At 52.7% G+C, this 26,106-nt stretch overlaps 12 protein-coding genes across 12 annotated transcripts; 5 read left to right on the top strand and 7 right to left on the bottom strand.

The window, feature by feature from the left end:
• Window positions 1-61: 61 nt before the first annotated feature.
• BO72DRAFT_260784 (nitronate monooxygenase) lies at window positions 62-1,407 on the bottom strand. The gene has a single exon (XM_040940120.1). It carries the CDS (start codon window positions 1,304-1,306, stop codon window positions 230-232), a length of 1,077 nt encoding a protein of 358 aa, XP_040804769.1. The 5' UTR covers window positions 1,307-1,407; the 3' UTR covers window positions 62-229.
• Window positions 1,408-1,681: 274 nt separating this feature from the next.
• Window positions 1,682-3,029, top strand: BO72DRAFT_465706 (Gfo/Idh/MocA family protein; the record flags this gene model as incomplete). Its single annotated transcript, XM_040946727.1, has 5 exons — window positions 1,682-1,751; window positions 1,818-2,230; window positions 2,261-2,330; window positions 2,403-2,962; window positions 3,009-3,029. The coding sequence occupies 5 exons, from the start codon at window positions 1,682-1,684 to the stop codon at window positions 3,027-3,029; spliced, it is 1,134 nt and encodes a 377-aa protein (XP_040804768.1).
• A 185-nt stretch (window positions 3,030-3,214) lies between these two features.
• Window positions 3,215-4,691, top strand: BO72DRAFT_260769 (PLP-dependent transferase). Its single transcript, XM_040940119.1, has 2 exons — window positions 3,215-4,411; window positions 4,482-4,691. The coding sequence occupies exons 1-2, from the start codon at window positions 3,430-3,432 to the stop codon at window positions 4,493-4,495; spliced, it is 996 nt and encodes a 331-aa protein (XP_040804767.1). The 5' UTR covers window positions 3,215-3,429; the 3' UTR covers window positions 4,496-4,691.
• Window positions 4,528-5,969, bottom strand: BO72DRAFT_519914 (MFS transporter; the record flags this gene model as incomplete). The annotated part of the gene is made up of 3 exons (XM_040949707.1): window positions 4,528-5,268; window positions 5,305-5,687; window positions 5,831-5,969. The coding sequence occupies 3 exons, from the start codon at window positions 5,967-5,969 to the stop codon at window positions 4,528-4,530; spliced, it is 1,263 nt and encodes a 420-aa protein (XP_040804766.1).
• Window positions 5,970-6,260: 291 nt separating this feature from the next.
• Window positions 6,261-6,604, bottom strand: BO72DRAFT_492742 (putative quinol monooxygenase; the record flags this gene model as incomplete). Its single annotated transcript, XM_040948320.1, has 3 exons — window positions 6,261-6,306; window positions 6,379-6,500; window positions 6,548-6,604. 3 exons carry the CDS (start codon window positions 6,602-6,604, stop codon window positions 6,261-6,263), a joined length of 225 nt encoding a protein of 74 aa, XP_040804765.1.
• Window positions 6,605-7,867: 1,263 nt separating this feature from the next.
• BO72DRAFT_492741 (NAD(P)-binding protein) lies at window positions 7,868-8,278 on the top strand (the record flags this gene model as incomplete). The annotated part of the gene is made up of 1 exon (XM_040948319.1): window positions 7,868-8,278. One exon carries the CDS (start codon window positions 7,868-7,870, stop codon window positions 8,276-8,278), a length of 411 nt encoding a protein of 136 aa, XP_040804764.1.
• Window positions 8,279-11,487: 3,209 nt separating this feature from the next.
• BO72DRAFT_492740 (tannase and feruloyl esterase) lies at window positions 11,488-13,241 on the bottom strand (the record flags this gene model as incomplete). The annotated part of the gene is made up of 3 exons (XM_040948318.1): window positions 11,488-11,947; window positions 11,987-12,618; window positions 12,672-13,241. 3 exons carry the CDS (start codon window positions 13,239-13,241, stop codon window positions 11,488-11,490), a joined length of 1,662 nt encoding a protein of 553 aa, XP_040804763.1.
• Window positions 13,242-14,079: 838 nt separating this feature from the next.
• On the top strand, window positions 14,080-15,669 carry BO72DRAFT_519910 (carboxylesterase/lipase family protein; the record flags this gene model as incomplete). Its single annotated transcript, XM_040949706.1, has 1 exon — window positions 14,080-15,669. The coding sequence occupies one exon, from the start codon at window positions 14,080-14,082 to the stop codon at window positions 15,667-15,669; it is 1,590 nt and encodes a 529-aa protein (XP_040804762.1).
• Window positions 15,670-16,860: 1,191 nt separating this feature from the next.
• Window positions 16,861-18,918, top strand: BO72DRAFT_421736 (glycoside hydrolase family 13 protein; the record flags this gene model as incomplete). The annotated part of the gene is made up of 3 exons (XM_040942778.1): window positions 16,861-17,047; window positions 17,150-17,565; window positions 17,624-18,918. 3 exons carry the CDS (start codon window positions 16,861-16,863, stop codon window positions 18,812-18,814), a joined length of 1,794 nt encoding a protein of 597 aa, XP_040804761.1. The 3' UTR covers window positions 18,815-18,918.
• A 716-nt stretch (window positions 18,919-19,634) lies between these two features.
• Window positions 19,635-21,539, bottom strand: BO72DRAFT_465700 (MFS general substrate transporter; the record flags this gene model as incomplete). Its single annotated transcript, XM_040946726.1, has 2 exons — window positions 19,635-21,282; window positions 21,517-21,539. The coding sequence occupies 2 exons, from the start codon at window positions 21,537-21,539 to the stop codon at window positions 19,635-19,637; spliced, it is 1,671 nt and encodes a 556-aa protein (XP_040804760.1).
• Window positions 21,540-21,794: 255 nt separating this feature from the next.
• On the bottom strand, window positions 21,795-23,031 carry BO72DRAFT_260678 (class I SAM-dependent methyltransferase). The gene is made up of 2 exons (XM_040940118.1): window positions 22,560-23,031; window positions 21,795-22,469 (listed from the first exon to the last, which is right to left on the bottom strand). Exons 1-2 carry the CDS (start codon window positions 22,798-22,800, stop codon window positions 21,814-21,816), a joined length of 897 nt encoding a protein of 298 aa, XP_040804759.1. The 5' UTR covers window positions 22,801-23,031; the 3' UTR covers window positions 21,795-21,813.
• On the bottom strand, window positions 22,997-25,903 carry BO72DRAFT_421729 (ferric reductase family protein; the record flags this gene model as incomplete). The annotated part of the gene is made up of 6 exons (XM_040942777.1): window positions 22,997-24,365; window positions 24,434-24,555; window positions 24,611-24,666; window positions 24,720-24,952; window positions 25,001-25,374; window positions 25,439-25,903. The coding sequence occupies 6 exons, from the start codon at window positions 25,901-25,903 to the stop codon at window positions 23,327-23,329; spliced, it is 2,289 nt and encodes a 762-aa protein (XP_040804758.1). The 3' UTR covers window positions 22,997-23,326.
• Between the last annotated feature and the right edge of the window lie 203 nt (window positions 25,904-26,106).

Here is a 26,106-nt window from a genome sequence, read left to right as displayed (position 1 = left end):
CGATCCCGGGGGGACAGAAGACAGAATGAAGGAAAGAAAGAAAGAGAGAGAGAAGAAAGTGACGTCATCACCCCCCGTATTCCCCGTGTTTGAAGATCCCCACTCCCCCGCAAACAAACAATGCTGCTTATTGACTGACTATTGACTCGGTATTGAACTGTGGTGGGTGGTTTGTGAATTCACCCGGGCAAACACAAGACACACACTACCTACTGCTCTCTAAGTTACCTTACACGCCTGCCTCCTCACCTCCAACCATCCCAGGTAATTTTGCTTTTACCTCTTCTTGCACCGCTTTTACTATGGTTGCCGCACTTTGGACCTCGTGTATTAAGCCAATGGATGCTCCAGCGTAGGTGGCCAGTCGACCGGCTGGGCCCCAGCCACTGTCGCCTGCCTTGAGGGCTTGATCGTGCAGTTCCTTCAGCTCCTCAAACGGTCGCCCCTGTTGGTGTTCGATGAAGGACTGGTTGATGATGGTTCGGGGACTGTACTCCGCTGGCCAGCCCATTGTGCCACGTAAATGGTTGTACAGCATGGTCTTGGTGGTCGAAACGGCCCCATCGCTGGCGCGCACAATTTCCTGCTGGTAACCGGCACTGATGCGGGCTTCATCTGCGGCCAGGAACCGGGTCCCCATCACCACCCCGGACGCTCCTAGACAGAGAGCCGCCGAAGCACCACGCCCATCAGCAATGCCCCCCGCTGCGAAGAGAGGGATCTGACCGGCCACCAGGTCGGCGACCTCGGGGAGAAGAGTCATCAACCCCAGTCCGTCGCGAGCCCGACCGTGGCCGCCTGCCTCCGCTCCTTGTACGACAATCACGTCGGGCAATTCCTGACCCTGCAACAGCGCTCTGGCCTCCGCTAGAGTTCCGATCTGAATCCAGATCTGGGTTTGAGCGGAGACGGTGCGAATCCGACGCGACCATAAGTCGTAGTCTCGTTGCGGGTCGCGAGGGGCGTAGAGCCATGCGGCACACGGTTTATACTGCTCAACGGCGGCAATGGCAAGCTCTGGGTCATCACTCCACAGCTGAAACCCAACGCCGACCGGCAGAACAGGACTGTCGGCCCATGATTGATAATGCAGGGCCTGGATGCGGTCGGAAGTGTCTTGCAAGTCGGCCAGCATCTCGTGGGTTTTCACTCGCGGGCCCAGAAAGCCGAGGCCGCCAGCTTGTGAGACGCTGACCGCCAACGCGGGGCCGGCCATCACCCGCATCGGCGCGCTGACCACCAAGGGGCTTTTCACCCATGAATACGCGCGGGAGAAGGTGGTTGCCAGTCGATAAGTGTGGGCCATTCTGGCTGTACGGAGTAGTCTGGTGGGAGCTGGTGAGAACGGGTGAAAATATAGGTTTCAAGGGAGGATCATGGATTGAGTGGTGAGATAGATAACTTAAGGTCCAAAACTTGAAGATGACGTCCACCTCCGGATGGATCGATGGACTCGGGATCTTCGCGGGTATTGCGGAATTGAGCCTCCCACCAATAGCAAATCCTCCTCCTTCCCTCTTGCCGCCCGTTACGGAGTACACTGTAGGTTACAGTACAAGATGGGTCAGTATGCATTTTCTCGTTGCACATGAAGATATCTATGCATGGTGAGCACCATCACCAACTCCTTTTGATCTGCGTCCATGCCAATGTTCAGTCACGGACCAGCCCCCTCCCCACCATGAATCCACAAGAGCAGCCCCCCTTAATCTTGACCTGGGGGATTCTCTCAACAGGTCGGATAGCCGAAAGTGAGTGCTCCTCTCAATTGCCTCCACGGGTATGAATAGTCAGACAAGACTGATCATTCATCCTAGAGTTTGCCCTCGATCTCCTCAACCCACGCCCTTGCTCACCTATCGACCACACCCTCACTGGAGTGGCATCCTCCACCTCTCTATCCACAGCTTGCACCTTCCTGGAGAAAATCCGTGCGCCCAAACACGTTATCCCCTATGGCTCTTACCCCTCCCTTCTATCCACCTCATGTGAAGCGGTCTACATTGCCACGCCACATTCTCACCACTACCAGAATGCCATGATGGCACTCGAGGCCGGAAAGCATGTTCTGATCGAGAAGCCAATTACAGTGAATGCGGAACAATGCAGGGCGCTCTTTAACACCGCAACGAAAAAGCGGTTATTTGTGATGGGGGGCTTGTGGACGAGATTTCAACCCATTGGCTGTGCCTTCCACGAGGTGCTCGGGGAGGTTGGGACGGTCCGGAGAGTGTGAGCCGACAATGGCTTGGGCATGGAGATTGAACGCCAATTTCTGACCGGGGATCGCCTGATCACATTGGACTTGGCTGGAGGAGGGTTGCTCGATTGTAAGTGTCAAGCCCTAACAGACTCGGGAGCGGCCTGGACCGGCTACTAACACATGGGGTGTATGCTTCTAGTGGGGATCTACTCTTTGAACTGGGTATTGCAGGCACTCGGCCCGCGAAGGGATTATGCACCGCACGCCGTAGCCTCGGGGATGACGAAAGATAGAAGCACCGGGGTCGACGAAACAACAACTATTCTGCTGAGGTTCGCGGCCGAGAAAGACGATCATGAGGTTCAGGCCATGGTTGCCTCCTCTCTTCGCTGTGCGACCGACGCGGATGGCACGACACCCTGTGTCTGTGTCCAAGGCGATAAGGGAGAGATTCAAGTATTTGGATGGCCTTGGCGACCGTCAAGGATCCGGATTCTTGCAAGAGAACAAAGGTTTGGCACTATCGGCATGGTGAGGAAAGAGATCCTAAACCGTGTGCCGGACCAGGTGTATGGGCTAGTCTATGAAGCAGATGAGCTAGCGAGATGTGTACGGAGTGGGAGAGTGGAGAGTGAGACGATGAGCTGGAACGAGAGCCTGGCTACCCTGAAGATAATGGACCAGGTCAGAAAGGAAAATGAACTGTGGTTTGGGGAAGAGGCGGAGACGGTGGTGTATCCCGTGGCCCAGTGCAGCATCGTATCTGTGCTACATCCAATCCGGTCATTTGCTCATCGTCAAACAGGAGTATTTCCAAGGCTACTAAGCACATTGTAAAACACCCCGAGGGCCAAACAAAAGCAATACATCGTGTTAGCTGAAGGGTAGCCCGCTTACGCGATGGTGCCACTCGCCGGCAACAAGAAAATATAGCAAGACTCTCATGGTGATAGTAAAAGCCAAAGCCAAGGCTTTGAGAGACTTATGGTCGATCGCAGCTCCGGCTAATTTTCGTAATTCCCCGTCACAGCGAGTATGAATTGAAATATTAGGTAGTTACTTGAATTGACTAACCTGCAATGGACATTCGGTCACTCCGCAACAATGCCTGCTCGAATCCCAACCACAAAGCCGACAGTCCTTGGCACTGAGATTGCGCTTATACAAGAAGCCCTTACGCTCTCGAACCTCAACGGCAAAGGCAGATATACGCAACTTTGCGAACAATGGCTGGAGAAATTCTTGCCGACGGGATCAAAAGGGAAAGCACTTGTTCTGTCGTCGTGCACCTCCGCCCTCGAACTGGCCGCCATCCTCGCCGACATCCAACGGGAGATGAAATCATCGTGCCCAGCTACACTTATGTCTTCACCGTGAACTCTGTTGTTCTACGTGGGGCGGTGCCGGTTTTCGTGGGTCTGGACAGTAGAACCATGAATATCGATGTCCGCTTGATCGAGGATGCAATCACTTGCAAGACACGGGTCATAATTCCAGTCCATTGCGGGGGCATTGCAGCCGATATGAATCCCATCATGAGCCTTGCCAGAAGACACGGGTTACTGGTCGTCGAGGATGCCGCCATGGCATGTACCTCACTCTACAAAGGCCGCATGCTCGGCACTATAGGCCACATAGGATGTATCAGTTTTCAGGAGAAGAAGAACTTTACCGCAGGAGGCCAGGGTGGTGCACTGCTTGTCAACGACCCTTCTCTCAATGACCGTGCGAAGATTGTCTATGAGCACGGCACGAATCGCGGTCAGGTCGATCGATACCAATGGTTGGACCTGGGGATAAACGCCACTTTGTCCGAGCTGCAGGCTGCATTTCTCTACGCCCAACTACAAGCCGCAGATACCATCAATGCGTCTAGACTCCACCTTTGGCAGAAGTATTACTCCGCGCTCAGACCACTAGTCGAGATGGGATACTTGATGTTGCCGACAATTCCGAAGAATACGACCCATAACGCCAACGTTTTCTGGATCAGGCTTATGGACGCACAAAGACGAAAGCAGCTGATGAACTTTCTGCATGCGAGGGATCCAGACGCACAATTCATGCCGTTGTATTTATCCCCGATGGGGCTGGCGACGGGGAGGTTCAATGGTGATGGTCATGGCACCACAATGGCCGTGGCACAGATCCTATTGTTGCCGCTTTTTGTGGGAATGTTGGAGGAGGAGCAAAAGCGCGTCATTGAGGGTGTGTTTGCATTCTGGACAGAAAGCCAACCGTTATAGTGACCAAACAGTTCTATTTGAGATGAGTCAAGAGAGGAGGGGGTGAGATTGCTAGCAGGCCAATAGGCACGCCGGACCTTAGAGATCTCTCCTCTGCACGGCCTCACCATTGCGCCCTTCTCCAGTATATCCACAAACCAAACCTGCCATGGCCAGACCAAGCGCACCCGAAGAAATTACCATCAATTTCCACCCAAACCATTCTCTCATGTAACCGGCATACAATGGCCCGGCTAATGTCCTCCCCGCAAAGGCAGCGTTACTGAGACCGTACGCCTGAGAGTATGCCCCTCGACTAGAAATTCCCGGATGTGCATGCTCAACCGCTTCGGTGGCTAGACTGATCTCTGCCGTCATAGCCGGCATGGTGAGCGAGACGCTACTCCCAAACAGAAACAACAATATCCGGAGGAGGAGGGAGTTGATGAAATTATTGGTTTGTATCAGAGCCAGGAGCATCATGCTTGGACCCGCGAGAGCGAATCCGGCCAGTGCAGGCCCGAACGACTCTATTCGGTCTACTAGAGCCCCAGAAACTGGAGAAAAGACCATAGGCAGAGTGTTTGCCAAGAAGACCACGGCTATCTGCTTTGGCGTGTAGCCGAAGACTTCGTGCCGGTAGATAGGCAAGACAGATTCGAAGGCTGTCATGAAGGTGTTGAGGAGGGCCATCCCCACCATCGCCACTGCAAAGCATGGAGAGTGTAGGAGGGTCACCAGGGACGATGCTGGTTGATGTTGGGCAGTGCTCAGACCGTTTGGGTCGTCATTAGCATTGGAAACCGGTCTGCTAGATATTAAAGATGAATGCTCGTCAGCCTGAACGATGCATGGCGTTTGTGTTGTGTGATGGACCGTAGGTTGCAGGAGCAACCGTAGACCAACCTCAAGGATAATCAACGCAAAAGCAGGTCCAAAGACAGCGAAATAGCCTGCGAAATCGTAGTTGAAGCCTCCTACAATCGGCCCGGTGAACAACCCTAAACTGAGACTCATGCTAGTAAACCCAAGGGCCCGTCCTATGCGCCCATTGCCAACTGTATCCAAAAGAAGGCTATATCCAATTGTAAAGATAAGAGGGGTTGAGAGACCTTGCAGTACCCCCGCAATCAGGACCCCACCCAGGGATCTACTGAGTGAGAATAGCAGTGTCGCACCCCCAGCAATTAGCATACCGGCTAGGAACGGCAGCTGTCTCGTCTTCTTGCATGCTTGGTCCCCAGTCCATCCGGCGAACACTGTTCAGATTCAATAGTCAAGGTTAGCAGGCATCCGGGCAAACGCTGCAAGGGAACATGTGTGCACATACCGGACCCGATAAGAATGGATCCACCGTAGACGGCCAACAGAATGGAGGTCTATCGCCGGACATGTCTGCCACTGAGCCCGGTTCTTTCCTCCAGTGCAAAGGGCAGCACAGGCACATTTAATCCATAGAGAAAGATATCGGTAAACACCGCGACACACACAACTACAATCACAAAAATAGGAGAAGACTGCCAGCTTGCGGACGAACGCATGATAGATACAGTCAAAAAGGAAACAGATCTCCTAGGACGGAAGATGTTTAAGCAGTAGCACTCATGCCGGGCGCTAGCCTTTAGGTAAATAAACAGGCTCGCGTTGAGACTGGAATGAAAGTCCTACTACTAGGTAGGTAACACTAATACGAGGTGCAAACTACGGCATGAATTCAATCGGGCCTTATGTACTCATCGTGACATAAAGCCATCAACAAATAGCAGGGACTCGATCATTTCCGGTCCCTCCTGCAGTTCCCCGGCTTCAAATTGCTGGTACATGGTCTTCAATCACTCTCGTTGATGATGGCGAACCAGGGCCTCCGCATTGGCCCATCTAGACATGTGCCGAGTCAGCTGGTGTAACCCGCTTTCCCATGGCCACAAGAAAAGACTTATCTGAACGAACCTCTCGATGACTTTGAAGAGCAGTCTACCATTGCCATCAGTCATTTCTGTCAGCAGAAACGACAAACAATCTTTCTCAACGTGAGTGACGTGAGCCGTTGTTTGGCGTAGCATCTCGCGCAGCTGGCTATGTTAGTCTAGCGCTTGAGAACGTGAAATCAAAAGCTAACCTGGGCTTCCTTGCCGGATGCAGGGCGGAGAGTAGCAATCAAGTGGATCTCACTCATTTTTTTCTGCGTTGAGGTCGTCGCCCTCAATTGTTCAGCTAGCAAGAAACGCTTGTTTGCCTACAATCCTCGGGGTATAAATGTTGGGAGTACTCGGGTCGACCGAGTTTGAGCACCCAGCACAAGAGGGACGACCCCGCTGGAAGTTTGGCCACATGTGCGCCTTGTTCTGTCCAGGTTGGTTGATGAGATGGGAAGACAAGGGACGAAGACCAGATCAAGTATTACCAAAATTACGAAAAACAAATTGTTGGTCGCTAGTAGCATAACAGCACCGGTCGCGACATAGTCAATTCTGTCAGTTAATACCGACAGAGCCCGCAGAACTCATAGGTCAAGTGTCGACAGTCAGTTTGGTCGGCCTACAGTAAGCATATGGCACGGATAGTAAGCGTGTCGACACGGGGATTAAGCTCAAACTCTCAGCAGGCCTCTGAAGGGATTATTGAACAGGGGTGTGCTTTTTTATCCAGTTTCTACCTTCAAACTTGGACTATTCTTCTGGTTCAGGTTTTTATTCTGTACTCCGAGAACATTCAGACTGTCATAGGCATTGTCGACAAAACCTTGCTTGGGTACTCATTGAGAAACCTGGAGCATTCTTTCTCCGTTCTGCACATTCATAATCTTTCTTTCTGATCATCGGCTACTCCATACTTACCAGCGTTGAAACCAACCAGGGCATCATATATGGCCAATGTCATGGATGTCCGTTCCTATCCTAGTACACGACACAAACTTGAGAGTGCGTCTGCCTGTTGGGAGGAAGGGTCAACGCGCATCAACTGTACTGTAGGTCTGTACATTCCATTCGCGCAGGAATCGGACTCTGTAACACAGAGCTGAAACATGGCTATAGTGCAGAATAGCAAACCACTGTTCTCGCGAGATAGCAACCGTGAATGAGAAGAACTACCTTCAACCTTTGTCGTTGAAGGATACAGTACCTCCACAGGGTGACTGCCCAACATATAATCCTCTACCAAATGTGAAAAATATCCTTGTAACAGGGTGTGCTGGTTTTATGTAAGAGTCATTGCCCTGGGTCTGGCCGTATGATTCAGCCATAACTAACACAAATCATTGTGATGCTTTCAGTGGTGGATGGTATGTTCGCATGATAGTCCACGCCTACGCAAGCCACTATCGAGTGATCGGGTTCGACAATTTGGAGTCTTGCGCCTCCTTGAATAACCTCGCAACCATTGGCCAGCACCCGGCTTTCTGCATTGTGAAAGGTGATAATGCAGCTTTTTGGATGTCATGGCTGCAATGAAGGGTTACAGGGTTGATGCGGTTGTTCATTTTGCTGCTCGATCTCATGTCGACCAGTCATTCTCCAATCCGCTAGCCTTTACAACCACCAACGTCGTCGGGACGCAGGTCTTACTCAAGGCCGCAAAGTCGATAGGCTCCATCCACAGATTCGTCTATGTCTCGACTGATGAGGTCTATGGTGAGAATGACCCTGAAAGGTGTTTCGCCTTTAGCGGAAATCAGCCCCGGAATCCAACCAATCCATACGCAGCGAGTAAGGCAGCCGCAGAGATGATTGTCCGCGCCTATGAAAAGTCCCATACCACAAATTTCCGTGGTACAAAGGGCCTTAGACAACCTCACCTCGGTCACTCCAAAGAGTCCGTAATAGCGGTTTACTCCGAGCAAAACTGCTGACAGAGCAGCGCGAGAGAAAGGCGGAAAGTACCCACGGTAATAGCCGAAGCTTGACCGGATTGCGATTAGGAAAGGATTATGGTAATCACTTCCCACGTATTCATTGAGAATCGTAGGAATGGCGTTGCAAATACCGGAGAGGAAAAGGATGATGACGGTATCAATTGTGCTTAAGCCTACAAGAAGTGGAGCGGTTCCGACGGACCAGCTTGTGATATTGACCAAGTCCGGGATCCAATAATTGGCAAAGTCAAGTCTATTTCATGTCATCTGTTGAGGAGGGATAGAGTCCAAGTCTAAAAGCACCCTCAACTTAGTCTGTGCCGTACTGGTCTTATGCATGGAACAATACCTTGGTTGCTTCTGATACCTGGAGGAGCCAGGCTACTTTGCTCTTTAGCCAGTCTCCAGGATTTGGAAGGCCATTTTCGATAGCTGAGCTTGTCCATCTTGTGCACTCGAGAAGCTGCAGTTTGCGTTACCGATTTAGCTTGCTTGACGGCTGTAGGGATGGCAGAATCGTTGATGTTCTTCTATTTATCAAATCCAGACCTTGAATAGGTTACCCAACTAGAATGTGGCCGAATTATCATGTGAGCGTCCCGACCAATCTGCAGATATGTTATCAGGGTCTATCATGATAGCCTAAATAGGATCCACATCCAGAGATCAGGATCGAGTTGAGGGGTAAATCTCTACGGAGAGATCTAGTCGGACAGGTGTAAAGCAAAGGGGTCGACGCTCGGCCGCGGACAAAAAGACCAATAAGAGCTGTAAGTAGTGGCTTATGGCCGAAAAGGTGAACGATAAGAGCCACAAAAACAGCGATATCAACAGTGCAGTTATAGAAGTCTAACTATATATTTCCACCTCCTTACCCTATCCACTGCTACACAACCTCTCCACTATCATTTAAACCATTCAAGCCCCACCACGATCAGACCACGGCCAACCATGGGGTTTCCCATTATCAGTTTGAGAGACTTTGAGTCGGACCTTCCAAACCTTGCCAAGCAGATCTTCAAAGCGAGCCAGGGATGGGGCTTTTTTATTGTGACAGATCATGGAATCAATGGTGCGGAGAGGATGTTCGAAATGGTGCCTCAAACGAGCCGCACTATATGGCAAGCATATGGCAAGCATATGGCAAGCAAGATTAACGCGGACATTATCCGACAGTCGTGTGCATTCTTCAGGCTCCCTGAAGCAACCAAGACGCAGAGAATCATAAACAAAGATCCAGGTGGCTATGATGGGCACAAGGCTACTACGTGTGTAATCAATCTGAAAGGCCTTTTGCCCAGGCTGTCTGTGAGAAGTAGAACTGAACTGACGGAATACGTCCATTAGGTTTGCTGTTTCGGAAGGCATGAGCTTTGGGCTGCCGACTGGCCAATTGTTTAAGAGTGACAATCTCCACTCTTGATGGGACTTGCATCGTCTGACCGAGATTGAAGCATTTAAAGCTCAGTGCAATGACCTCACACTCAAGGTACTGTCATGCTTTGCATGGCATATGGGCCTACCGAAGGACTTCTTTACCTCGTCACACAAGGATGGGCTTCCCGGGAACACCCTGAAATTTATCAAATACCCGAAGTTGGCTATCAAGTCGGACGATGCAGTTCCCGTCTCACCGAACACACTGACTGGGGCAGCATCACGCTTTTGTTCACTGATTCCCCAGGGTTGAAGGTTTTAGATCCCCAAGATCACTGGCACAAAGTCCCTCAGCTCCCAGGAGGTATTGTCATTAACATCGGTGACGCTCTTTCTGTATGGACCGGCAAGCAACTCAAATCAACCATGCATCGTATCTCATGGGAAAAGGTCCCGGGTGGACCAGGACCGCTACAGCATGCCGTATTTCGTTCACCCCAATTTTAGTAAGTGCTGGACCACTCTTTTGGCGCGAAGATTGAGTTTTGTCTCGTGTTTTCCTTCGTGAAAAGTGCTTCATGCTAACCGCATGAACTGGTAGCCACGAACCTCAGATCTCTCGAGGCGCCTGAGAGTATATGGACAAAGAAGCTCACATCCAAGGAGTATTATGTCTTCCGAATGAAGCTCACTTGGGGAAGCTTGCAAAGTGACGATGGCTCAGCCGTGCTTGAGGATGTGGAACAGAAACCTTTGAGTCACATTAATAGTTTTGGGATTACAAGAACTCTGGAGTCGCATGCCCTGATGAGGAAACAGGAAGTCGAGTAACTATCAACTTGAGGTCAAGTGCTGGAATAGGATTGAAAACAGCGCTTTTTACTAAAATTGGAAAGAAGATGGTCCAGCCTGGAGGACTATTGAGACGTCGAAAAATCTTCTAGTTCAGCAACCAGTATAAACTAACATAAGGAAGCCATCTCCCCGTTTTGATCCGCGTATATTTAGGTGCAGGGGGTAGACTCTATAGGTACCGAGTGATTGCTCTGGTTTCATCAAGTAACCTATATATGTGTTCCTAGAGCTTCTTATGCCCCTTATGCAACCTTGCTCAACTTCAAGGTCGAAGAACAAATCGGCATACATCTTCCTCTTTTCTACCATTTTGCGTTATTCAACCAGCTTGAGACCCAGCATGAGGGTCCTGCTCCTGGACGTCAGACTCAGTAATCAACTCTTTCATCGGCTTCACCTCGCGAACTAGGAAATACAACAACAGCCCAATGACCCTGTACGGAACTCCCCTTCACCCAACCCAACTGAACCCAGGTCTGGTGTGGGGCTGGTCGATCTGAGCGATTTGGCCATTGCGTTGCCGACTGAGGGCTTATAACTCAAGTCTAATTACCAAATCTTCCTTAACGTCACCGACACCGAGGGTCGTTGTGACCATGGATCTCTGTAACTGGGAGCAATGTCGCTCTGGTGCGTTTATTGGTATTAATTAAGCAGATGGTGATATGTATGAATTTAGAATAGCAGCTAAATTCAAGAGGCAATGCTACCATTCAGTCTCGACCTATCTTGGGTTTTCTATACTGTAATACATGGGCACGGATATCGAAAGATTGCAAACAAAAGTTTCGAGGGGTGGGAGAAGGAAGAGGAATTGAGGGCATGGCCCATTGTGGGTTATCACCGAGGAACGTAGTGCCAGAGGCTACCAAAATGTGGTAGATGCAAAAGCGAACGACAATGCGAGCCTGAGAGTTATCGACCCCTCGAATCCCTGAAACACCCAACAACTGAAGCCGACGGATATCTTCCTCTTAGTACAGAGGAAGTTTGTAGGCGTCAAAATCGTAGATCCACGTGTCGTACGAGGCCTGGTCGAACACACAATTCATAGTTGTCCCGTTGTTGGACCAGAGAGGGCGGAGTGGCCAAGCACAGATTTGTTGGTGCTCACCTTCATTGTATCCCTGGAGAACCGTTGAGTTCAACGTCACGGGGACCACACCGTTCTCAACCCAATCGATCATGACGGCCAGGTTCGTTTGGGGGAAGGGTCCGTTTGGCTGTTCACTGTTGGTGCCGCAGTGGGCCATGCCGGGGACAAGATAGAGCCGATAGAATTCGCCCAGGGCGGCGGCACTCGTGTTTAGAGTCTCGTTAGGGAACATAATCTTGCGGACCGCCTCGTAATAATGGACGGAGGAGGCAGTAGGCACGCTGGGGTCGTGTTCGCCGTGAAAATGCAGGACCTTGCCTCCAGCCTGCTGGAGGACACTGAGATCGGGGTTGTGGGTCATCAGGGTATCTTCTTACATGGTCCACCCCATCTGCATCCAGTCGCGGATAGTGTCATAAGTAATATTGTCGAGAGAAGACAGCGAGCTCACGTCCTGCAGGTTCAGAAACCGGGCCACAAACTCGCCCCCATTACTATCAATAAAAAGGCCCCAGGCGTCGGTCTGCGTGTCGTAGGTGGTTTCAACATCGTCAAAGTCCGCCCCGGGTTGGAAGTACAAGTAGGCTTGACGGCCCTGGTTGTCTTTCAAGCCGGCGAGCAGCGTTTGAACCAATTGTACTGCCTCTGCAGTGACGGTGCCATTCTGTGCCGGGGTCGCGCCCATGGGCTGCCGCTTGCTGAACCCGAGACCCAGACTGCTCCCGCCTGAACTGGCCGCGCAGTAGTAAGGGGCGCCAATCAAGGAGGTGAGATTGAAGTGCAGTTTGCACAGGTCCGAGCGGGCGATGACCCCATCTGCGCGGCCATCCAGCGGATCGCAGGCAGCGATAGTGGCGTTGACAATCAGCTCCAACTCACAAGGGGGCGGATAATAATTCATCGTCTGGGTTACCACGTTGGGCACAAGATGGTTAATATGCTGATGGGCAAAGCGGAAGGCAGGCGCGCCGACGATAATGCCGTCGTAGTCAAAGCCGTACCGCTGGACCTGGGACCAGCCTTCACGACCCCCTCGGAGCATGATTGGTAGTAGGTGTAGACCTTCTTCTCCCCAGTGTTGTACAGATTGCGGGTGAGTTCACGGCCGATTTCCATCATCTCGTGGATCCCTTGATAGCCGAACATAAAGGTGTTTTGCCAGTCGACAGTGCCATTGGCGAGAAGGAAGACATCGTCAAAGGATTGCCCATTGAAGCCACCGTCGGTAAGACCGGAGACTGCCCCGTACATAACACCGCCCGGTAAGGAGCCAGAGGTGCCGGAACCCTCGTTGATCTCGTAGGCCTCGCCTCCGGTGGTGAGAAATCGATTCTGGAAGTCGGCTGGGGCGGGCATCCAGTAGGTCAGAGCCACTCGATCATTCCGGCCAATGTGGGTGTAGTTGAAGGTGACATCGCAGTAGCTGATGGTAGCAGCGGGAAAAAAGTTGGAGCTGCTGATGGACACGTTGGAATGGAGCTTGGTTGAGACCGAGCTGGAAGTCATGGAGATAGCCTGAAAGGTGTCCTCGGCGGGCAAGGCGGCCTTGATGTAGGCATCGGTGCAAATATCAACGAGACTAGAAGCATGCGCAGCACCCACCGCCGTCGTTAAGGCAAGACAGCCTTTCATGGTGGCAAGTTCCGGGTCAACAACAATAGAGTATGGATGGAGTGTAGAAAAGTGGCAAGCCGGTGGTCAAACATCTGAACTGGACGCCGCTGTTACTCGTGGTCTTTTGTATAGGGTGCGTGTGGAACGGCTTGGACCTCCTCAGGCACGGAGAACCTGGACGCGAACCTTGAAGGTCTCAGCTAAGGTAGGACGCGTACGTGATGTGAGATGCCGTCGAAGATCAAACCAAGATCGAAAGCACCTCGCATCCACATCAATGGAAATAGCTAGGTAAGGTAGCCTTAGCCTCGGCCTTAACCTCCCGAAAACTTCCTGATAGGCAAAATGGACCCACTGATTTATGGCTCGATCGGAGGTCGCAGGGTAAAATTGACTTCATCACCGAGCCTTCTGGACACTGCGGAGAGATCACCCGTTGGATAGCATCCTGATCGCCGGATGTTTACCCGGCGCCGCGTAGGCCTTTCCCTTTTGCATGCTCCAGTGCTGATGAGTTACGCAAGCTTCATCTCCGTTCATGCAGAACCCAGCCTGGCTGGCACAATTGAAACCTATCTATCAGTAAGCCATGATGATGATAATAATGGAGTTGACGCAATCCTCTCTTCTCAGGTATAGTGCATGCATTGTCACCGACTGGAGGATATAGTTGACTTCGTAACGAAGACCTCGCACGGTCCAGGAATTCAGCGCAAGCAGGGAGTCGGGAATGGCAGTCGGAGAGACTATAATACTCAAGTTCCCCGCTCAGTGGTGCTTAGAATCTCAAGCGCACAACATTGATCTTTACATTCTCTCGATTAATCCTGCCTGCCCCCTTTGAGGTCTTGAAAGGATGCTTCGCAATACACTCCCCACGCTTTGTGGTCTCATATCTGTTTCTTCCGCGGCGCTCTACGACACCGTGATCGAGACCAAATATGGCTCGGTCCAGGGTTATCCAGCTTTCGACAGCAGCAATACTGGCAACCTAACGCACTGGAAAGACATCACCGTGTGGAAGGGCATTCCATTTGCTGCGAGCACCGGAGGGGCCAACCGCTGGAAAGCGCCGCAGCCCGCAAGCCCATGGAACCAGACGCTGGATGCGCGCAACTGGGGCCCTGTCTGTCCCTCAGCCACCACCGGAGATAATAGCTACACCATTGATGAGGACTGCCTCAACCTCAATATCTGGAGTCCGGCCAACTCCACCGATGCGAAGCTTCCCGTGGTCATGTGGAGTTATCCCGCCGAGTCGACTGCGGCCGATCCTCTCTTCGACGGCGGTGGTATGGCGGACAAGGGAATCGTCTTTGTCAATTATAACTACCGCACTGGTTCGTTTGGTTGGCTCGCCCACTCCGAGCTCTCGGAGGAATTCGAGCAGGTGACTGGGTCCAATAGCTCAGGCAATTGGGGAATGCTGGATCAGTTCGCCGCCTTGGAATGGATCCATGCCAATATTGAGGCCTTTGGAGGTGATCCGAATCACATTACCGTCCAAGGCCAATCCGCTGGCTCCGCAGCTACTCAGCACATTTTGTACAGCAATCTGACCCGCGATCTGATTGTCGGCGCCATCATTGAGAGTGGTGTCCGGGACCCCCACGACCCCCTGTGCACCAGCCTCGCGGAAGCCTACACCACGCTGGAAGATGCGCTGAAGGACGGTGATGCCTACCTGTCGAACTTGGGAGTTTCCAGCATCGCCGAAGCCCGCAACCTCAGCATGCAGGCATTGATCGACGGAGCGACCGGCACGACCCGTGATGACACGATCATGTTTGAGGCCGTCCTGGATTATTACGCGATGCCGGACACCTACCTCAACATCCTCATGAAAGGTCTGGCCCACGACGTCCCAGTCATCACTGGAAACAACAAGGACGAGAATGGTGCGACCTACGGCCTTGATATTTCGCTCGCGGAATATCTGCAGGACCTCAACGAAACGTACAGTGGGGAATGGGTGGACCGGTTTCTGAGTCTTTATCCGGCGAATGACTCGACAACCGCATCAGGGGCATATAATTCCATGTTTACTGACCGATCCAGGGTGGGTACCTGGCTCTGGACTCAGATGTGGTATACTGCTAAGAGCAGCCCCGTTTGGAACTACTTCTGGGATCACGCGCCCCCCGGTCAGACTTCCGGCGCCTATCACGAGTCGGAGATCAATTACGTGCTGAACAATCTCTATGCCACCGACAAGCCCTGGACCGCCGAGGACTACGCTATCGCCAACAAGATGAACGACTATTGGGCCAGCTTCATCAAGACGGGAAATCCTAACACGCAGGCTCAAGGTACGGTCGCGTGGCCCGCAGTGAATGCCTCCAAACTGGTCCAGCATGTGGGTAATGGATGGGGCCAGATTCCTATTGCCTGGAACAAGAAGGTCGAACTATTTGAGGATTGGTTTGCCACCTTAGTGACATGTTGATCTCCCACTGATTCTTGGGGTGCAACCGGTCAGTATAACCTTCTAACTTGACTTGGGGACGAGGAACCCATCTCACCGGGGGTCGTCCTGCTGCCGCCTCTTTACCTATCTCATCTGGATCTAGTCTCCCCGAAGCTTGGGATTGTGTTTTTCTTTCTCTTCGTTGCCGTCTGGGATTAGGTTTCCGCTGCCGATTATCTTTCTGTGTGCATGCTCTGTACACTACAGTCCCACTCGATAGCAAAATTGTTGAGATCTTTCATCTATTCATTTATTGGTTGACAGCTCACCGGGGAATCGGAAGCGTTCTCTTGCTTCCCTTGTTGTGCACGGCATTGCAGCCTCGGCCGCATCAACCAATTGAAGGACCATGGCAAGAGACCTATGGGGTACCTAGTGACTTTTACCCAGTAATAACCAACCATAAAAAAAACACAAATCACGGGGACGCGGGAGACGTAGGCAGCTGAGCACCTATCTGCATTGGAAATGAGTGGGCCCGGGGGGAGCGCGGGGCGGGGCGGCAGTTGCAAACTCATTTCCTCCTTTTGTACCGTCCCATACAGCACGTTGGCGCGATGACCGCCGGTGCCCCGCTATCTAAACCTGTTTTGTCTCGTGGTTGGAACTTGGAGACCAAGGGAAGCATGCATTTGATCCATGATGTGAAGTTTCAGTGCCAAACCGTGCATTACTAGAGTTCAGCGCTAGGCCTATTGCATCGAAAGAAAAGCCGCGCTTATCGCAGAGTGGTTATCCGGCCAATGAAGGATGGTTCCATCCGGTCAGGTGACGACGTAGCGACCGAGAATTCACTCTGGTCCGACTTTAGGTTGCCCCGGGGGGTGGCGGGATGCTCCACTGCAGGCTTCCGCGCCCGCAAGCTTATGTGTCCCTCTTCCCGGTAGGATTAATCACATTGCAGGGCTGGTTGGTCCCAGTGGGTGTCATGGGTGTCAGTATCAAGGATGTATCCATGATGGGGCTGTAGTAGTAAACTTTGCGGTCCTCGTGGGGCAAAAGCTAGAGGATGTTGTCTGACTATATTTAGTCCTACCCCGACACGCCACACACAACGATTGAAAACTTCTTACCCGGTGGTTGGTAGGTGCAATCGTGAAGTTTGGCTATGAACCTCTTCCTTGAAATAGTCGTATAGGCCTCCTAATCATTAACCCCGAGGTTACAAGAATGACATCTTCCAATTATGCAACCCCAAAGTGGTGGAAGGAAGCGGTGGTTTACCAAGTCTATCCCGCAAGTTTCAAGAGCAGCAAACCTCCATCTGAGGCAGATGGCTGGGGCGATGTGCGTGGCATGACAGCGAAGGTGCCATATTTGAAGAGCCTGGGAGTGGATGTTGTCTGGACCAGTCCTAGTAGGGAGCGTCTTCATCTATACCCTTGGGCACGGCACAAAGAGGCCCGGTGTCGATAGCTGCCATCTTTTTCTCAGTTGCTAATGTAACATCATCGTCTAGTTTACAAATCTCCGCAGGTCGATATGGGCTACGATATATCGGACTATAAAGAAATCGACCCGCGCTATGGAACCATGGCCGATGTCGACTTGCTGATCGAAGCTCTCCACAAACACAATATGAAGCTTATGATGGATCTCGTCGTCACTCATACCTCAGATCAGCATGACTGGTTTATCGAATCCGCTCGGTCGAAAAACTCCCCAAAGCGCGATTGGTACATCTGGAAGCCGCCGCGCGAATATGATTCTGTGGGGAACCCTTTGCCTCCGAACAACTGGGCCCAAATCTTGAACGACTCTCATAGTGCTTGGACCTGGAGCGAAACAACCCAGGAATTCTATTTGACTCTCCATACTCCGGAACAGGTCGATCTGAACTGGGAGAATCCCGATGTGGTCGCTGCCGTTCACGATGTATCTCCACCCTCATTCGGTGTCATTTGATCTGAGTCTGGCTGACCGATTCCTCTAGGTTATGCACTTTTGGTTGAGCCGAGGAATTTCAGGATTTCGAATGGACGTGATCAATCTGATTTCAAAGGATCCTTCATTCCCCGATGCCCCAGTCGTCGACCCCAGTTGCCAGTTCCAACCCGGAGAGAGATTCTACACTAATGGGCCGCGCTTCCACGAGTTCATGCATGGGATATACGAGAATGTTCTCTCAGGGTATGACACCATGACCGTCGGGGAAACAGCCTACGTCAGCGACATAAGTGAAATCATCAAGACCGTCGGAGCAACTGCCAAAGAACTGAATATGATCTTCATCTTTGACCACATGGAAATTGCGGATGTCAAGACCAAAGGAGATTCGAAATGGAGTTTGCGCGACTGGAAATTGACAGAGCTCAAACAGATCTTCTCCGGTTGGCAAAGAAACATGATCGAATGGGATGGATGGAATGCACTCTTTTTGGAGTGCCACGATCAGGCTCGCTCTGTGTCGCGCTACGTGGACGATAGCGACAAGTCCCGCGCGCGTGGTGGCAAGCTACTGGCGCTTTGGCAATCCACTCTCGGTGGTACCTTGTATCTCTACCAGGGTCAAGAGATTGGGATGCGAAACTTTTCAGCGGACTGGAATCCTGATGTGGACTACAAGGATATAGAGAGCATTAACTTTTGGCAGAAGACGAAAAGGCTCTATTCCGACGATCCGAAACAAATGAAAAAGGCAAGAGAGCTTCTTCAAAAAAAAGCCAGGGACCACGCCCGATCGCCAATGCAGTGGAGCGACGAGCCCAATGCAGGATTTGCAGCATCCAACATGACACCATGGATGAGAGTGAATGATGACTTTGGGACGGTTAATGTGAAAGCGCAGATGGAATGCGAAAGCCAGGACCTCTCTGTCTGGCAATACTGGCAGCTCGCTCTACGCAACCGCAAGACGTATAAAGATGTCTTTGTGTATGGCGACTACCAGGACGTGGACTTGGACAATGAGCAAATCTATGCATACCTGAGGACAGGTGCTCAGACGCAACAAAAGTGGCTGGTCGTGATGAATTGGACTGGCGAGAACGTAGCCTGGAAGATCCCTGGGTCGCTAGAGGTGGTTTGGATGGCATCTTCTTCCCTCCAAAGGAGCATTGCCGTTGGCGACGGAGCAACTATTAGGCTTCAGGCCTGGGAAGGAGTGATGATGTGCTGCAAGTAGGGTTGCAAAAGAGCGAGAATTCCAGTCTGTAAGAAGGTACCCCCGATCTACTATCAGTGGTCCACCAGGGAGCTTTAGCTATGCAAGTAGATTTGAAGATGGTGCAATATTGCATAGGTCTGGAATTTTCCATCATACTACCTTTCTCTGTGAATAGGGGTCAGGAGATCAGCTGTCATGTGCGAGCGACCAATGAGCTCTATACTGCACGGTATACGCGTACGATTGTCATTCCAGTTTCCAGTCACTAACGACCAATACACTGTGACGTCCGTGCAGACCTCAATGATTCGTGACCCCTTCGGTTGTGTTCACCACTAGATCCACTACTTCAGCATGAAGCAATGGTGTTGGGACACAAGATATCCGGCGATGAGTTTATCGAACTGATACCTTATTCAAATAGTATGGTTGAGCTAGCGATCGGCTCGACCGACGTACACACGGTAGAGGACTTGCCGAAGGCGTACGATAGGAGTTGCTTTCCTTTGTCGATCCTTTCTAAAATCGGCCCAATCATTTACTGGCCTGCCAGTGCTCCCCAAAAACGTAGATGAGCGCTCTCGGAATACGGCTGGAAGCGCTTGGTTATTGTACTCGCTTCGTAGCTCTTCTTCATATGCATGATACAGATGTGACCATTTGGTGACAGTGGTCATGATCTCAATATTCTATCTATCGTTACCTAGAGCCAGAGTGAGAAGGTTGGCTGCATTGGCCCATCAGTTTTATCTTGGACTGGTGATCGGGATGCAAGAGCCTGTGTTGCTATTCTATTAGTAATTTATATGTTAGGGGTGTCAATGTGTAATGCTATCAATCACTCTCGTAAGCCAAACTCGGTCACCAATTCTTCTCTCAGCTTTACCTCGCGAACAGGGAAACACAACAAGAGCCCAGTGAAACCGAATGGAACCGCCATCCACCATACCCAACGCAATCCATCCTCGTACAACCTCAAGACCTCACTCTGCAGCTTCGCCTGGCCTTTGAGGCTTTTAATCAGCCCCTCCGCGGCCAACGCATACGCGCCTCCATTTGCCAACCTCTCTCTCAATGTGTGATCACTCACGACGCTGAGCATCCGTTGCACTCTCGTATTGAGGATGGATGTCGGAATCGCGATGCCCCAGATACACCCCAGACTCCGAACGAATGCCCACGTCGCCGTCGCCGTCGCTACCTCGGACTCTGGTAGAACAGCCTGGATAGGCGGCAAGGTGGAGGAGAAGATCATACCCGACCCAACCCCGAAGAGAACCTGGAAACCGGCCCAGTCCCGGGCGGGGGAGTTATTATTGAGGACAGAGAACAAGCCGACCCCGATTGTCACACAAAGATACCCCAGGAAGTGGAAGGGGCGGTATTTCCCCTGCATTGCGATCAAAACGCCGGTGATCACGCCGAAAGGTGCAATGGCTGCTGTGATGGGGAGGACAGCAAGGCCGGAAGCAGTGGCGGACAGGCTGCAGAGAGCCTGGAAATACACGGGCAGGAGATAGCCCACCCAGTAGAGGAGCAGGTTCTGAAGGAAGGAGAGCCAGAGGGCACAGAGAGCGGTTGCAGTGGAGAAGAGCTGGAGCGGGATGGAAGGTTCCCGACAGAAGCGCGAGGCTTGGTGGATGCAGAAGAGGACCAGGCCCGCAAATCCAAGAAACAGAGGCACCAAAATCCGCCACGAGGACCAGGGGTAGGCAGTTCCCGCCCAGGTCAATGCCAGCAGAATGGCCACCACAGCCAAGGTGAGGATGGTATTGCCCAGTAGATCCACGCGACCGAACTGTTGCCCGAGGGTTGTGTTGGGTGATCGGGGCGGATGGTTAACACGAAGGAAGAGTACGAGCAGAAAAAGAGACACACCGCACAAGGGCAAGTTAATGTAGAAGACCCAGCGCCAGGAGACATGCTGCGCAAAGGCACCACCAAGAACCGGGCCAATGGTGGTTCCTACAGCCCAGACCGAGGCCATGAGTGCCACATACTTCCCCCTCTGGCGAAGGGGCACCAGATCACAGATGACGGTGTCCACGAGAATGTTGATGCCTCCGCCCCCAATCCCTTGGATCGCTCGTCCGGCGATGATTGCCGTGGTGGTATTGGCACTTCCGGCGATGGCGCTTCCCACCGCAAAGATAACCACGGAGATGATCATCAGCCATCGTCGGCCGAAGATGTTCGCCGTTTGGCCGAAGAGCGGGAGGACCACGGTGGAGGACAAAATGTATGCATTGGTAATCCACATGTACAACTCTGCCGCGTGTAGATCGACCGCAATAGTCGGAAGGGCAGTGGAGAGAATGGATGTGTCGAGAGCGGCGAGGAAGGTCGTCATACACAAGGATGGGAAGACCGCCCAAAACCGCCAGGTCTTCCTCGGTTTGGGCCCCAGGGGATGGGGAGATTCATCAGAGTTCGTCCCATTGCTTTCTGGCTCAGTCCCGCGATCGTGTGGACTATCTAGTACTTTACTGTATGTCGAGTTGGATACAGCTTTCTTCTGCTCCAATTCGGGAGTTGAGGTCTCAGCCATGGGGGAGGGGATGAGAAAGAAAGGGGATGAGAAAGAGGAATAAATTAACAGAGGATGTCAAAAGGATAAGCAGGCGCAGCATGAAATAGATGGAAAACCCCATAATCAAAGCAAAGACAGCAAGCTGCATACTACTATCAGCCCCTGAACCTTCCAGTCCATGTTTGCTGACCAAAGTTCGATCATACCAGGCATTGGGTTCTTTGTCTTGCATAGCCTCGGGCTTTTCTCCCGTCCGAAACCCCGAATGCACGTAAGCCTGCAACCTCCATATGAATGCAGGCAGGTACACTGATCACTGGACCCCCCTAAGAGTGACCTGTTTTCAAACTAATGCATTGGTCACTGGATCCATTTGCCGCATTCTGGCCCGTTGGTCGCTCTCGACCGTCGCACATAGCTATCTTCCAGATCAAGGCAGAGGAAAGTAGGTGTCTGCCACTGTGGAAAGCAAAGGTAAGTTGCCGGATCACACGAAACTAGCCACCCAAACATCCATGGCCCTAACCCCTGTCCGGCCCCCTGGTATACCCTCCAAGCTCGCCGCACACGCATCCCGTAACGCAAGAACCATTGCCCGTTCCCTCCCATCACTCACTGCCTCCTCCACCTCCTTTTCGAAAGATGAAGACAGACAAGCAGAGACTTCCCACTGTCCGTCCAACAAGCCCTCCCCACTTTGCACGCGGGTCTCGCTCTGCAACTGCCACCCGGCGGCCAGGGCCAGCTCGGTAAGCCGCCTGGGTCCCAGCACCGTGCGGACATTCGAATTGCTAATGGGTTTACGGTACTCCAGCGCGGCCTGGGTAAGCGCCGCTAACACGTGAGGCTGAGCAGAGGGGTGCGTGGCGACTAACGACCACTCGGCGAGAAGAAGACGCTTGCTGTGCTGCTTGAGGGCACACAGGGTGGACAAAATGAGCGAGGGGGAGGCAAAGTACCATAGGCTGTGGGCGAGCACCGCTGCGTCGAAGGCCTTAGTCTGGCTGGCGAGGGGCGAGGAGGGGGAGAGGGGAGGGAGTGAGGACAGGTAGTCCAGAGGGGGTTGTTGGACCCAAGTAATGCGATCCCCCAGTGAGCCTTGCGAAATGTGGCCCTGTGCTTGGCCAAGGGTATACGGCGCACCTGCAGCAGCCATTGGTCAGCTACGTTCTACTTGCATTGTCAGGACAGACTGGCAGCAGGGTAGGGAAAAGGGAGCCAGTCCGGGCTCACCATAATCCAGGTCCGCCGGATCAACCGCCACCACGCTTCCTTGCTTGCCCACGGCAGTTGCAAGGACAGTCGTGCAGTCCCCTTGCCCGCATCCGAGCTCCAGCACCTTGGCACCAGTCGGGATGTTCCAGTGCTGTAGGAGCACCAGGCGATGCAGAGTTTGCGAGTGCTGGATGCTGAAGTGGGCGGGGTCGTGTAGGGAGAGGCGGGCGACCCAGGCGGCGTCGAGTTGAGTGGACATGTTGTGCTCTAACAGTTCAGGGCATAGGATAGCCCACTGTGCTCTAGCTAGATGATCAAGGTTGCAACTGGAGCATTGCTTCCACCTACTGACCCGTGGATGGGATCTTCTTATAATGTCCGGCTTGGAAGGCCGCCTAATTGAGTTACCCCGAAGGTAGGTTCTACCTTATACGGCTTCAGCTACCCAGCAACCACACGGATAGTTGATTGACCCAAAGAGAAGGTTGGGTGACTACCTAGCCAATTAAAGTTGACGTGATGATACCGAAGCATGGCCTTTCCCAATAGGGGACTAGGAATGAGTCACTGGTACCACAGTTGAGTCAGTATCGATCACTGCAGGATGCACACAGGGCAATTGGTCACCAACCCAGCGAATCAGCTAATCGCATGATGGGAAGGATCCGACGCCAATCCAGGTCCAGAACAACCGAATACCCCGCACCGCACGGCGGACCGACGGACGACCGGAAAAGAGTGAAGGCCTGATTCTTCGCGCCCACATGTCTCATCTCAACCATTGACTACCACCCATACGCCTCCTCAAAGTACTCCATCCCGGTCGCCCCGCCCCGCCGCGCCGCCCGCACGGCTGCGCGAGTGAGATCGGCCATCTCCGCGGGACCGCAGACCACCACCGCCACCGAGCCCTCCTCCTCCGCCCCCGCCCGGGCCACAATCTGCGCAATGGGCGCCCGCCCCTGCTCCACATCACCCCCGGCGAGCACTCCCTCACCGTCCACCGCATCACCCAACCCTCGCGAACAGTAAAACCGCATCCGCACTCCCGGGCGCTGGGAATACGAGCCCAGCTCGGCACGATACAGCTGGTCGACGAGCGCGGGCTCGCGCACCGTCCAGTGGAGGTCGATTTGCGGATGCCCCAACCCACCCGGGGACGACAGGAGGACTTGGAGGTACGCCGTCGCGACGCCGATGCCGGTGCCACCCATAATCATGACGATGCGGTTGAAGGTGCGCAGGGCGGTGGACGCACTGTGACCATAGGGACCCTCAACCACGAGGGTGGGGTGCAGGGTGTTGCCAGCGGCGATGGCTTGGGATTTGAGACGGTGAGTCCAGCCGGTGTACGGACGGACCCAGAAGGTTAGCGTCGGAGTGGATGCTGTCAGTGACTGGGGCGGGAGACGACGGGACTCTACCGTGCTGATCGTGGTATCTTTCTCCGTTGGCGTGCGGGCAGGAGTGGTCGAGTCAGGGAAGGGGGGTGTGGAAGACCCGCCGCGGTCGGAGTAGCGGACGGAGGCTGTGGTGAAGGGGTGGTTCTCCCAGCCGCGGAAGGTCGTGGGTTGGTAGAGGTAGTAGTAGTGTCCGGCTCGGGGGGAGGTGAAGAGGGTCGCGGGCTGGATTTCGATCTGGAGAACATCGCTGCTGGGGTGGTAGGTGACAGTGGTCTGGTGGGGAGAATGCACGCTGCTACTGCGGTGGATAGGCAGATTGCAGAGGGCCAGGCGGAGGAGGCGGAGGAGGCGATCGAAGCACCAGATGGCCACGACAGGCCACAGGTGGGGAGTGTATTCCGCCCCGAACTTGCTCATATGCCTGGCGGAATCGGGGGTCAGAGGCCAGGTTGCGAGGGTGAGGGCCGTTTTCACGCACACTCTACGTACCTAAACAGAGCGTAGACAATGATGATCCCGAAGAGAACGTGCACAATGAGAAATGCTTCGTAGGATCGTTTGCGCACCGCGCCGCAGGAGAACGGAATCATCAAGCACATGAGCACTGTTGCCTGCGAGGGAGTCAGCATCGAGACCGCTAAACAGCCAGCCCGAGAGGATACGGACCACAATGCCAAACCTGAACCAGTCCGTTTCCAAGTCTGCGGTATACTTGCTCGGGCCTTGAGGCGCGATGTTAGCCGGAACGGAGATCGTCGCAGAGGAATAGTCTCACTATAAGCCAAGTACTTGACCGTATATGATATAGAATGGATGATGGCATAGAGGACAGTCAGGATCGCGAGATGCCGGTGCAACACATTGAATGTATGGAAGCTCCAGCCAGTCGCCCAAATAAAGACATTATTTCGTCCTGCAAAGACCCACAGCCACGGCAAGCATGCGAAGGCGAGTAGGCCAAGTCTCGGCCCCATTGTGTCCCAGATTTGATAGGCGAGAGTTCCATTACTAGAACCAATTAGTCGAGACTCAAAAGATACGCAGGCAGCAACATACAAAGGATCGTCTGAGTACGCGTCATATCGCATACAAGCGAGGATAACACCCAGGGCCCAGAAAGCCAAAATGACCAATGCTTGCACGCGTAGAGGGACTTTACCGCCAAAGAGCAGCCGTTGGTGATACGTCCCTGGACTCAGCGCAAGGATCAAGTGTGTGTTGAGAGCGTTATAGACTTTGGAAATCGGATTTGATGAGGATAGGCGCCGGAGGCGAGACGGAGATCTAGGTTTCTCTGGGTCCTGGGTTTGCCCTGCATCTCGACAATAAAAGACCCCAGTCAGGAAGTTGGAAATCATCCCGATCAGGATCACAGATCCCCAGAAGCCGTGAATACCCCAAGCAATGTTCAACGAGCGAGAATCATCGGTCTCATCGGCAGTCTAACATGATTTAATATCTGGCATGAGTGCAGAGGACTGTCACCACACTTACCACACTGCGGACGGCTCGTCGATAATATGATTTGTCAAGCAGTACCGCGGAAGAAATTGGGGCTGAGTTCGCAGCGCCTGGGCTGAAGACGGGTAGCTGTTCGATGTACTTGGTGGTAGCTATGGCTTCGATCTCGCCCAAGTCCATCAATGCCAAGCCGGCGTTAGTGCAAAGGCTCTTCCAAAAGTCAAGGCCTACAGTGTATGCCCTCCCATGACAATACTCTCGCATGGAGACATATATCGATGTTACCTCAAGCACATTCGTGCACTCAGATGCGGCGCTTGAACGTGTCGAGCCTTGAGATACCGCGCTCGTGGAGTTGGTGTTCTCTTGCCATCTGAACGAAGAGAAGGACTTATATATAGCGTACATGCAGTATTGGTTCGCATTGCTCGGCGCGAAGCCCTTGGCCACAACGTGCGAGCTGAGGCACGAAGCCAGAATGGCCAACGTGATTCTCATTATGAAGAATGGGGATCTGTTGTTTTTCCCGGAAACCGATCCTTAAGACTGTCCCTTAGGATGGGCTCTCAGAGTGGCAGGCCTTTTTTCAAGTGGGACATCGCACGAACCTTAAAATATATCTTGTCAGCGACTGAGAACAACGACCTTCCATCTTGGCACAATCCCATTATTCTGCAACATTCTACGGTACTCGTCGGGGA

This window comes from Aspergillus fijiensis (genome assembly GCF_003184825.1).
Source record: "Aspergillus fijiensis CBS 313.89 unplaced genomic scaffold BO72scaffold_7, whole genome shotgun sequence".
Classification (NCBI taxonomy): Eukaryota; Fungi; Ascomycota; class Eurotiomycetes; order Eurotiales; family Aspergillaceae; genus Aspergillus; species Aspergillus fijiensis.
Note: the sequence above shows the minus strand (reverse complement) of the source record. Positions and strands in the feature narration are given on the sequence as shown.